Source organism: Urtica dioica, chromosome 2 (genome assembly GCF_054948205.1).
Source record: "Urtica dioica subsp. dioica isolate 48M chromosome 2, U.dioica_male_clone48M_v1_H2, whole genome shotgun sequence".
Taxonomy (NCBI): Eukaryota; Viridiplantae; Streptophyta; class Magnoliopsida; order Rosales; family Urticaceae; genus Urtica; species Urtica dioica.
In genome coordinates, this window is record NC_142757.1 from 1,324,408 (window position 1) to 1,337,375 (window position 12,968).

General features: G+C 43.8%; 2 protein-coding genes across 2 annotated transcripts; both read left to right on the forward strand.

Moving 5' to 3' along the window:
• The first annotated feature begins 6,406 nt into the window (after positions 1–6,406).
• Positions 6,407–7,600, forward strand: LOC149403992 (uncharacterized). The gene has a single exon (XM_089603796.1). It carries the CDS (start codon positions 6,407–6,409, stop codon positions 7,598–7,600), a length of 1,194 nt encoding a protein of 397 aa, XP_089459922.1.
• A 3,228-nt stretch (positions 7,601–10,828) lies between these two features.
• Positions 10,829–11,167, forward strand: LOC149403993 (uncharacterized). The gene has a single exon (XM_089603814.1). The coding sequence runs from the start codon at positions 10,829–10,831 to the stop codon at positions 11,165–11,167; it is 339 nt and encodes a 112-aa protein (XP_089459940.1).
• Positions 11,168–12,968: the final 1,801 nt, after the last annotated feature.

The window sequence follows — 12,968 nt, forward strand, 5'->3', positions numbered from 1 at the left end:
GTCTGCTGGCTGTGGGATGACGGAGCGTGCTGCGAACTCTGCGAAAATTGAGGCATAAACGAGCTCAGGTTGAGGCCGGGCACCTGACTCTGTATTGCCTCGGCGAACGAGGCGATGGTCGACATGAACACCTCCTGGGAGATATATCCTGGATGCGACGTCCCAGCCTCCGAACTACCGCAAACTTCGGCGACTTCAGCCGCCATCCGTGCTCCCTGTGGCACCAAACGTCCGACGCCGGTCAAGTGATCAGTCTGCAAACCCATAATATCGCGGATCGCCTGCTGCTCTAGGACGGAAATATCAACGTCCGCTCCTTGTTGCTCAGCCTCCGCTCGCAACGTGTTGAACCTATCGACCAGTCGATCCTGATATAATTAACTAGTTAGTATATATTAATCGAAAAATAAGAAAAATAAATGTAGTTCGCAAACAAGCTCCCGAAAGCGCCTGTCTCGGCGCTCTTCTGCATGTAAACAAAACTTCAAGTGTTAGATAATTTTAACGATTTGATTTATCATATAAACATAAAACTTACGTTCTTCATGTGGTGGGTCGAGAACCCAATCGTCCCCTGTCGAGTCTTCGTCTTCTTCTTCGCGCGATTCGCCTTGTTCTTCGCTTGTATGGCCTGTAATATAAGTAAACGTACACGTAAATAACAAATCGTTTAATAAAAGGGTAAACACATATTTAACGTAAATGATTTGATTACCTTAAACTCATCACTCGTATATCGTTGTATCAGTGTCTCCCATTCGGTGTCGAGCTTAACGGTCCTCGGTTTCAGCGACCGCGCCACCTGTACGTTGCTCTTGCAGTCGATGTCGAACCATGACCGCAAGGTATGCCTCCAATCGCGAAGACGAGTCTTCGCGTCTTGAATGATTGCCGCATCGACAATCGCCTTCTTCTTCCCGGTTGCATCACCATCGACTCGAATGTCGTACTTGTCTCGAATCGCTGCTCGGATCTCGGCCTCCTTCGCCGGCCCCACGTTCGCATTCGTCCACCTTGGGACCGTAGGCGAGATCTTGTCTCGGACGACCAACCCGAGCGTGTTCGCGAACGTCGCGAGATCCGGATCCATCTCGCGCTCTGGCTGCAAGAACGATTGAAACTCCTCGTTATAAATAATGACTTCCTTCACCCCGGGGCGCCGTGCACGCTCAGATCGAAGCCCGACCGTCGGCCTACACACGGCCGGTTCGATATCCTCATCTTCTTCTTCGACGCCATCACGTACGGGCGCCGACTGGAAATAATTCGGGAGACGGGCTAAGAAGTCATCCCCGCCTCCGCTGCCTCCAGCTCCTGTAGCCGCAACCATCTGAAATTCAAAACAAAATTTATTTAGTTATGCATTCATAATGATTTAAATCAGTTAATTTAGTAAGTAAATGAAAACTTTATATACTATCAATCATCGTCGTCTGACAAATCATCTTCTTCTATCAAATCTTCGTCCTCAGTTTCTTCGTCATCGATAAACTCTTCTTCTTCAATATTTTCCAACAAGTTCACTGCGTCGTTGCTCACGGGCTCTGGTATTGCAGACTGATGACGCGTCGACAGTGAATCTAAATCTGACGGTTCTACTGACAACTGAACTGAAGACGAAGATTGACCAAGAATGAGGTCAATATCAGAAAGATCCCACACATTTCGATAATTACACTCTTCGACGATTCGCCAATCAGGACCATTCAAGTTATCTTCCACCGTCTTTCTTCAGCCACCGGCTCTCATTACAAACTTGACACTCGTCTAGATTGGCGTTGTCCTTCCAAAACAACGCGCAATCGTGTTTGCAGACGTGAATCGACTCGTTACCCATACCAAATCGACGCAATTTCGCCTTTGCTTCGTAGTGTGACTCTGGAATCGTGTTGCCGATCGGATGAGACTTTTTCAGTAGCTGATCAAACGACTTATTCGTCCACTTGTTCATCACTTTCAAATGCATCAACGTGACAACAAAGGAGAGTGACGAATACTCCGTACAACCCGGCCATAATTCTGTGTTCAGGTCGATGAAAAGGTCATCGAACTGTCCACTCTGGTGTTCTGCATTCGGGTCAATACTGTCATCGTCACCGTCTACGTCGTTGTGATCTAAGATATCGTGTACAGCATCAAACATCCCACCTCCTCCTCTGTAATCCGTCTGATACTGCATTACGTCATCTTCTTCCTCCCCGTGAAAGTTCCTCCTCGTGTAATTCCTCTTAAATCCTCTGATAAAGAGATGATTCTCTATATCAGGAATTTTTTGCATCAATACCTTGTTACACCTCTTACATGGACACTTAACTCGTCCTTCGATGTTTACGTGTTGTCGGGCCATTGTCATGAACTCTGTCATCCCAGCCGCAAACTCAACGCTTAAACGTTGGTCCTCGATTATCCAATTCCTATTTGGATAACTCATTTTACCTATAGATTGAACATTTCAAAATTTAGTAGTTTTCGGATTTTATTTTATAATTTTACGATCCTACCGAAATTTCGGCAGAACCTCCCCTATAAACTTAAAAACCCGGCATCAAGCCTTTGACTTTAAAACCTGCATAGAAACATCCTAAAACTAACAATAAATCCAACCTCAGTGGTTCGATTATTAAAATTCATAATCCATATCAACTAATTAATTTCACATTATTAATCATTTGTAACAAGAATTAAATACAATTCCATTTAATTTACATAAACTAACTAATTGTTTATACATGTTTTTACATAATTTTACCTAATATAAATATTTATAACTAATATTAAAATTTATAACTAATTTAAATATTTGTGTAAACAAAACTAATTTAAATATTTATAAAATTTATAACAAATATATAATTAATTCTATAAATATAAATATTTATACTAAATTATGTAAATATAACTAATTAATTCATTTTAATTTATAACTAATTAATTCATTTATATTTATAACGAATATATATATAAAGTTATATATATATAAATAACTAATATATATAACTAATATATTAATTATATAAATAACTAATATATATATATATATATAAAAAGTTATAAAAAAAAAACTTACCGTGACAACAGATGACGGCGCGCGCGCGGGAAGCGGGGAAGAGCTGCCGGACCGGGGCGGACGAGGACGAGAACGGCGTCGGTGGTGGAGTGGCGACGGCGTCGGCGGCGGAGCGGCGGAGGAGCTGCAGACAGGAGAGAGAAATTAGGAGAGAGATGTGAGGAGAGAGAGAGAAGTGAGGAGAGAGACTTACCGGGGAGGCACACGGCGGAGGAGGAGAAACCAGAGAGAAAAATGAGGATTTTAGGGTTTTGGAGCGGATGAGGGAACTGGGTCGCGATATGGTATTTAAAGACATTTAGCGTCGCTAATTGATTTAAAATCGTCGCTAAATGAACTTAAATCACCAGGCATTTAGCGACGATTTATTCTTCGCTAATAGTAAATTTCACATCGTTAGCGACGATTAAATCGTCGCTAAATCATTTCGTTTTAATTAAATGGGAGGGATTTTTCCCTCTTTAAAATTCGTTAAAATTCAAAATCATTTAGCGACGATTTAATCGTCGCTAAATGTTTTCGTTTTAATTAAATTGGAGGGACTTTTCCCTCTTTAGAAGTCGAAATTAATTCTACATTATTAGCGACGATATTATCGTCGCTAAATGAATTCTCAAATAATTAGCGACGATTTATTATTTTCCCGCGAACTTAGCGACGACAAAAACAAATTAGCGACGATAAATTCGTCGCTAACTATCTTTGCCGCCAAAATTTAATATTTTTGGCACCAAAAAATCAGCGACGATATTATCGTCGCTAAAAGGGTGATTAGCGACGATTTATTAGCGACGATTAAGTCGTCGCTAATAGTTTCGTCGCTAAAAGTGGTATTTCTTGTAGTGTCTCCTAAATACTTTCCTTTAAATAAGGAGAAAATATAGGACAATATGTTATATTTTTCTCTCTCCTTTATTTAAACAACTAAAGAGAAAATATTGGTAAATACCAATTATGTATTTTCGAATTTGATGGCACACGGCCAAGGAGATTTGCGCAAACCCTAGTGCCAAATAACCAAATTCGAATTTTCCATGTGTGCAAGGCCCAATTGCATAAAACCCAATTAATCATTTATTTACTTGGTCCAACAATAAACAAATAATTAATAATTGTTTATTTACTTGATCAATAAATAAATAAACAATTCTACCATAAATATTTATTTAATTATGCGAATACCCGTTTTCCAGAATTAATGCTGTCAATCACAATTACAGCAAGTGAGGTTAATAATGATAACATTATTATACGAAAGTTCTTATCCACCTTTATCAGAGCCGAATCGGGGACTATGGACCTAGTAATAGGAGCTTAACAAATCCGATGAAAAAGACGAAATAGTCCTTTCTCTTTTGTCCATCGATTCGTCTAATCTTGGTCAAATACTCCACCTTGTAAGCCAACACTGAACTCTCCTTTATACTACAATTATATTTACTCATCGTGACGAGTGTCCACTGATATAGTCAGTTCGTGATCAAGATCCTCCAGGTTCAACCCGTGTCAAGAGAAGTCAATTTTTCCGTTATACTTCTCTTGATACATATCAGCCCTAAGCATTGTTGCTTCCCCAGCGAAAGATTCTTTCGAACGTTACTTACTTCAAAAGTGCGCGCAATCTATCGGTTCTGGAATCAACCCTTAAGTGAGAGAACATTAACCTTCTTTCAGGAAGGCTGGATTCCGTATCTGTAAATCATTTCCCACTCGAATTATGCTCTGAGAAAACTCCCAAGATATAAGCTGTGATTAGCATGAATAGCCTTTTAGCAAATGAGTCAAAGAGCTCAGTAACATAACCCAGTGTCCATGATCACTTCAGGATTTAGATCAAGTCTCACTGTGACCATCATAGTGGCCTCGGTTAGTGTGTCGTAACGGTCCTTAAACGACACATCTACACCAAGACCTATCCGGGTCGTACACTTACCGCAAGTGTAGAATGCTCCCACATAGTGATCAGCCTTCACCCATGTGTTCCACATATATGACTTTAGATATAGCTTTCCAGGTGTATATCAGTCATCAGCCATGTTTTAGCACACCGCCCGAACTCAGGTGCCCAGCACGTGACTCAGTTAGATACGGAGGCTATGGAAGATAGTTGTTATTGATTCTAATTGTTTAGAACTCAACCCACTAATCATATAATGCTAATAAAGTAATCTTATTATCGAATTTAGTAATCATTATCTTCAAGTGGGCAATATTCCCAACAATATTCCAGACAAGTTAGTATGATCGAGAGTGATATCTCAAGATCATGTCTTTCCATTTAAGGAAAGTTTATTGTTGATGAGAGTGACAAGGATCCATTCTAGGATGCTCCCACTAGGTTATTGATTTTAACGACAAGATAATTCAAAATTATCCTTCCTTTCAATTCATTGATTTATGTGGCAAGGTAATCATTGATTACTCTTTCACTTTAACTATTGAATAATATATTCTCCTTTATTATCTCACTAAATAAATTATTCTCTATTTAAATAAAAGAATAATATCCAATAGATATTGATCTGATGGATGAGAGAAAAAGTAGGATTCACTTGTTGAGATCCAAGGGCCTAGATATAATCCACCAGTGTGAACACAATAAAAGGAAATAAAATATTCTGGAAGATTCCATGAATATCTCCTTTTATTACTATTTTTAGGGGTTCATGAGAAGGCAAAAATTAAGGATTTTAACCTAATAATTTTGTGGCTCTCCCTTGGCCGTGCGAAATTTTCTCTCCCTCCCCTCGGAAATTTGTTTCCATTCTTAGTGAAATAAGAGAGAGATCTCGAAACACCTAGTTTCGTGATCTAGTGAGATAAAGACTGTGCCCACTCTTCTTTCTTATTCGTCTCGGAGATTACGTTTCGGAAGACTAAGGTGTCATCCTCGAGTCCTTCATCAAGACGACGCAAGGAGTACGCGATTGGTTTAGGAGCATTCTGTAGCTGAACCGAAAATCAATGTAAGTATTCGTTTTTCGCTCAAATCGGTTGCTTGATAAATATGCTCTCGTGAATTAAATTAATTGAACATAACTACATCTTGTTAATTATAACCATAATTTAATTAGCTTATGATCAGCGTAATTAATTATTTTTCCGCATTAATATGGTTATATGGTGGAATCATCTCAAACGAGTCGCATCAGAACGAATGTTCGTGTCTGATACCCGCTCGATTCACCAACATCGGGACCTCGCCCTCAAGCGATCTATCAAACATTCACCCCCCAGCGTCCTGGTGGGATGAATCAGACCCGTCATGGCCCGGTAAGTACAACTGCGGTCAGTCCGGCACAATCGGGACCTCGCCTCTTTCGTGGTGGCAAACCCAGTATGACCGAACTAGACAGGTTCAAGGAATCTATAACGGCCGAGCTGAGAGCTGTTCATTCAGAATTTCATTCTGCGACCAGCTCGGCTCCCGAGATAGATCGCCTCGTTGAAGAAACAAGACGAACTCCTTTCGCCAAAAATATCACTGAAGTGCAACTGGGAGATACCGGAAAAGTCCGCCTTCCACGGTACAGTGGCACCTCAAGTCCGAAAGCTTTCATTTTGTCCTTCAGAGTCGCAATGGGACGGGTTATGCTCTCTGAGAGAGAATTAGAGGCAGGATACTGCCAACTATTCGCTGAAAGCTTGTCAGGACCCGCCTTGGAATGGTTCTCCAAACTTGAACCAAACTCCATTGATGGTTTCGATAAGCTATCGGCTACATTCCTGAAACATTATTCGATGTTCGTGGAGGACGATCTGACCATAGCAGACTTATGGGGGATCCAACAGAGAGAGAACGAATCCCTAGAGGATTTCATGACCCGCTACAAGGACGTACTCTCGAAAATCTCTAACGTATGCCACGAGTCTGCCATAACCTCTCTAAGAAACGGATTGAGGCACGACTCAAAGCTGAAATTGGAAATGACTGTTAACCGCCCCCTCACACTAGAGGATGCAATTCATAAGGCCGCGAATTACGCAAAGGTCGAAGAAGAATTTGCTTCCTACGAGAAGCAAGGCGCGGCCGAAAAGAAACCACCCTCCAATACTTGGGTGAGGCCCGTAAACACTGGGAGTAACCCTCGCATGATTAATCCCCACGACGCCGTACCTCACACCAAAAAGCAACACGCCCCTCCTAATTATACGCTCAATGTCAGTAATGAAGTTAAGGAGGGAGGTCCCCAGGCTAAGAAATGGACACGGGACCCCAATGCGTATTGTAGTTTCCACAAGGCTAACGGCCACGACACGGTTAACTGCGAGACCATGCGTAGGGCTTTAGCCGAGAAATATGCAAAGGGGGAACTAAAAGACGTCGATCTAGGACCCCCGCCAAAGAAGAAGGTCTTCAATAGCAACAACAGGGGAATGGGCAACCCCTCCCCCAAGAGAGCAAGACCCGAGGAGGAAGGGGAACCAAACTCCCCGCTGACTGTCGTAAAACACAGGGTTGACTTCATAATGGGCGGCTCAAAGTTTTGCAACGAATGGTTAACTCCATCAAAACACATCAACGTCGATTGAGTAACCAAACTACCAAAATCAGATTAGAACAAGATGTTCAAATCTCATTCTCCGAAAAAGAAGCAATAGGGACAACCGAACCACACGACGACGCACTCGTGATCACGATTGACGTGTCTAACTGTGAGGTTGCGAGAGTTCTAATCGATGGAGGCAGCTTTGTAGATCTTATTTTCAAGGATACCCTGGCAAGGATGGGAATCGATGAAGACGAGATCAAAAGAGAATGAACCCATTTGACAGGTTTCAATGGATCCACTACTCCATCCTTAGGAACAATCAGGTTGCCCGTAAAAACACATGGAATCAACAAAATAGTAGAGTTTCAAGTACTAGACTGTCTCTCCCCTTACAACATTATCTTGGGAAGACCATGGATACACATGATGAGGGCTGTGCCTTCAACATATCATCAATATATTCGTTTCCCTACGCCAGAGGGAATAGGAGAGATCCGAGGTAATCAGGCAACCTCCCGCAGTAGCTATCTCACTAGCCACAAACATTGTGCCAAAACGATTAAAGAAGAGCAATAGCAATTAATGAATGTGGAGTCGGCCGAGAGCGTTTCCGCACTAGAAGATCCCGATTCCCTTGATGCGCCAAGCACTGAGATAACAGTCCAAGTACAGCTTGACGGCTCCGACCCTTCCAAGTGTGTCAGAATCGGAACTAAACTTAAAGGTGGTACTAGGCGAGAGCTGATCTGTTTCTTAAAATGAAACAAATCCACCTTCGCCTGGTCAACTGAAGATATGCCAGGAATAAGTATCGACATCACGTCTCACCAACTTAACGTCGATCCCAGCTTTAAACCTGTAAAACAAAAAAGACGAAAGCTCGGTCCAGACAGGGCGCGGGTTGTCAACGACAAAGTCGAAAGACTGCTCAGTGCAGATTCAATCCGCGAGGTAAAATATCTGCATTGGCTGGTGAACACTGTCGTCGTAAAAAAGAAAAATGGGAAATGGCGGGTATGCGTTGATTTTACCGACCTAAATAAAGCATGCCCCAAAGACAGCTTCCCGCTGCCCCACATCGACTAGCTAGTCGAAGCGACCGCGGGACATAAAATCCTCTCGTTCATGGACGTATTCTCAAGATAGAACCAAATCCTGATGCATCCCGACGACCAAGAAAAAACAGCTTTCATCACCGACCGAGGCACGTATTGCTACAAGGTCATGCCCTTTGGACTAAAAAATGCTGGCGCCACCTATCAAAGGTTAGTCAACGAAATGTTCAAAGAAAAGATAGGGAAGACAATGGAAGTGTATATCGACGACATGCTCGTGAAATCCCTAAGGGAGAACGACCATATAAGGCACTTGGAGGAATGTTTCGAGGTATTGAATAAATATCAAATGAAACTCAATCCCACCAAATGTTCATTCGGAGTATCATCTAGCAAGTTCATTGGGTACTTAGTGACCCAACGAGGAATTGAGGCTAACTCGGATCAATTACACGCCTTGCGAGAGATGTCTTCACCCCGTAATAGGCGTGAAGTTCAAAGGTTGGCGGGACGCATCGCTGCCCTCAACCGCTTCATCTCCCGGTCTACAGATAAATGTCTTCCTTTCTATCGGCTCCTTAAAGGAAACAAGAAGCTCGAATGGGACGACAAATGCGAAGAGGCGTTCAAAAGATTGAAAGAGTATCTATCGACACCCCCAATCTTGGCAAAACTCGTTGCGGGGGAGCCACTCTATTTATACGTCGCAGTATCTCAAGCGGTAGTAAGTGGAGTACTCGTCAGAGAAGAGCAAGGGGACCAACGACCAATCTTTTATACAAGCAAGTCGTTAGTCGATGCTGAAACTCGATATCCTATTATGGAGAAACTGGCCTTGGCCGTCGTTTCCGCCGCGCGAAAACTCCGACCATACTTCCAATCTCACACCATAATAGTAATGACATCACATCCGCTCAGAAGTTTCCTACATAGCCCTAATCAATCAGGAAGATTAACCAAGTGGGCCGTGGAGCTGAGTGAATACGATATTGAGTACCGAGTGAAGACATCCGCAAAATCGCAAGTTTTAGCGGATTTCATCATCGAACTCCCGAGGGAAAGTCCCACCATAACCGAAGTCGAAGGCACCTGGACACTTAAAGTGGACGGGGCATCATCGAAGCAAGGGGCAGGAGTAGGAATACACCTGACGTCCCCTCACGGTGAAACCATAGAACAATCATTCAGGCTCGACTTCGTCGCATCAAATAACGAAGCCGAATACAAAGCACTAATCGCCGAACTTAGGTTGGCTACCGCAGTCGGATCAAAGAAAGTAGAAGCTTTCTGCGATTCCCAACTTGTGGCAAACCAATACTCCGGAGAGTACGAGGCTAGGGACGAGCGAATGAAAGCCTACCTAAAAGTCGTAAAAGATCTCACGAAACAATTCGAAGAATTCTCCCTGACTAGGATCCCTCGGGGTGAAAATACTTCGGCCGACGCGTTGGCTGCATTGGCATCTACCTCGGATTCGGACCTCAAAAGGATCATCCCAATCGAAACGATCAAACAACCTTCCATTGCCATAACCACTACCACGGTCATAACAATAGAAGGGGGGATTGGAGAGATGAAATACTACATTACATCACGACTGGTACGGTCCCACCGGATAAGATGGCAAAACGCAAGCTCGTACTAAGAAGCGCGAGATTTTGCATCATAGATGGAAGTCTGTTTAAAAGAAGCTTCGCAGGACCCTACCTCAAGTGCGTCGGGATGGAGGAGTCTAAACGAATCCTGGAAGACGTGCACGAAGGGGAATGCGGAAATCACGCAGGCGGACGAGCGCTTGCCATCAAAATAAAGAGGCAAGGCTACTTTTGGCCGACTATGCTGGCAGACTGCGAGGCGCACTCGCGCCGCTGCGATCAATGCCAACGCCATGCTCCCAACATAAAAAGACCCGCATAAGAATTGTCCTCTATCTCGGCTCCATACCCGTTCATGAAATGGTCTATGGACATTGTGGGACCAATGCCGGTCGCCCCTGGCAGGTTAAGATTTCTATTAATCTTAACAGATTATTTTTCAAAGTGGGTGGAAGCTGGCGCCTTCGTCTTAATAAAAGGCGTCGACGTCACCGCATTCATCTGGAAAATATAATCTGTCGACATGGCACTCCCCACGAGATCATAACAAACAATGGATCGCAATTCATATCGAAAAAGTTTAGAAAGTTTTGCTTCCATAACAAAATTGAGATAAGAATGTCAACACCACGATATCCTCAAGGAAATGGGCACACGGAAGCAACAAATAAGACCATAGTTGACTCCATAAGGAAAAGGCTCGATGCTAAGAAAGGGCGGTGGGCAGAGGAGCTGCCAGGCGTGCTATGGGCATACCGCACCAGCTCGCGGAGACCGACAGGGGAGACTCCGTTTTCCCTCGTCCATGGAGTCGAATATGTCATCCCAATCGAGCATCAGGTGCAAACCCTTAGGGTAAAATACGCACCTGAGGATGAGCCAAAAAATGACGAGGCCCTATGCGATGCCTTAGACCTTGTGGAGGAAAAGCGAGATTCAGCCCTATCACGGTTTTAAGATCATGGAACGTCTCGAACCTCAAAATATACTACTGTTGAAACCAGTAAAAATTGAACTACGTCCGACTTGATCCATGCAGAAGGGTACGTAGGCAGCCTCTTACCACAAAGGCACAGTCCCCCTACCCTCTTGAGGCACGGAGCTCGCACCTTGGCCAATGACCCCGACCTCGGACTAGGCTAGCAGTGCAAACGCCTCACGACGACTCTGGCGAGAGCCGACATCTCACAGCATCATCAGAGATCGCACCCATATGGATCGACCTCGTCCGAAAATAATAAGGGAAACTTTTTAGGTCCACGACGATCTAAAAGACTTAAAAATTTCACCAAATTTTATTACGGACCTCGGCTTCAAATCTAAAGGGAAACGCTTTGGACCAGCAATATTCCGGACAACTAAACAGATTTTGAACGAAGAACCAATTCCAAACCTCGGCCTAAGGGAAACCTTTTAGTTCCATGATGATCTAAATAACTTAGCAAAATCATCTGAAACTTTTAATGGAAACATTTTAGGCCGAATACAAGCGACCTAAAAGACTTAACAGATTATACTAATCTGAGCTGTTTAAGGAACAAACAAAATAATGATATTCAGATCGACCGGACGGACTGAATAAAAGAATAAACGCCCATGCATTCATAATAGATTCTGGCGAGCCAAAAAAAAATTCGGCAAAATTAAAAATTGAAATTGCATAAAATAATAACATAAATTCAAATAAAATAGGGGTACCGAAGCCCCCTATAATTCTATCAAAAGCAATAAAAACTTCGCCCAAAACACGGGCCCCAAAAACAAAAAAAAAACAAAATAAACACTATTCAAAGAAAAAAGACGACTATCGGCTCAGGCTTGGTCACTAGATCCGACCTCGATGTCTCGATGCTCGGGAGTAGGAGTAAGCACCGCCGCTTCTTCGTCCCCCTCCAGAATTGAGTTGAGAACCTCGTCAGTCCGGTCGAGCATCGATCCGTGCTCGTTGAGGGCTTCAGCGAGTTCGACCTCGGGCGCGGGGGCGTCGGCGGGTGATCGGTCCGAGTACGGAGTAAACGGTACGTCCTCAATCTCAAGAATGGAGATGGCCGCGTAATCGGCTTCATATTGAGCAATGTCATCCTCAGTATCTTTCATCTCGGCGGTCCAGTCCGAGATCTCGCCCTTCAGTGCCTCCGAGATCAACTCTTTGTTCCCCTGGCACTGCTCGAGCTATTTCAGGATGAGGACGGCCTCGTCCATCTTCTCGTTCTGTGCTCGATGCTTGAGTATCTTCTCGCGATACTTCAGCGAGGTCGCCTTCCTCGCCGCGAGCATAGCCCGATCCCGCTCCGCCTTCATCGTCCTCTTCATCCGGGCGATCTCTTCCAGAGCATCTTTCAACTCCTTGTCCCTAACATCCAGGTCGGCCGCTATCCTCGTCCTCTCTCCTTCAAAACTGCCAGAGCGAGCCGCCCACCCTTTGATTTTCTCCTTCTTATCGTCGAGGTCGACAGACAAGTATTGACACTTGCCATTGAGGCGCTCGATCTTGCGGTGTGACTTCTCCAGTAGGGCGTCCTTAGCCAGAAGATCATCCTGGAGGGTGGAGATCTTGTCGTTCACCCCTGGAGCTCGGTCTGGAGAGACTCTGTCCCCTTCTGAACCTCGGCGAGCTTCTCCTGCTCGACCTTGGCGTCGAGAAGGCGCTTTTCATAGCGAAAAACACCTCGGTTCAGTTGGGTGGACAGCTGAAATCAACCCAACTCTCATAAGTTCGATCATAACAGAATAATCATTTTTCACAAATGTAACATAT

Bases quoted from the DNA above. Each gene is read 5' to 3' on its own strand.
- LOC149403992 (XM_089603796.1), top strand. From the start codon at position 6,407: ATGACCGAACTAGACAGGTTCAAGGAATCTATAACGGCCGAGCTGAGA.
- LOC149403993 (XM_089603814.1), top strand. From the start codon at position 10,829: ATGTCAACACCACGATATCCTCAAGGAAATGGGCACACGGAAGCAACA.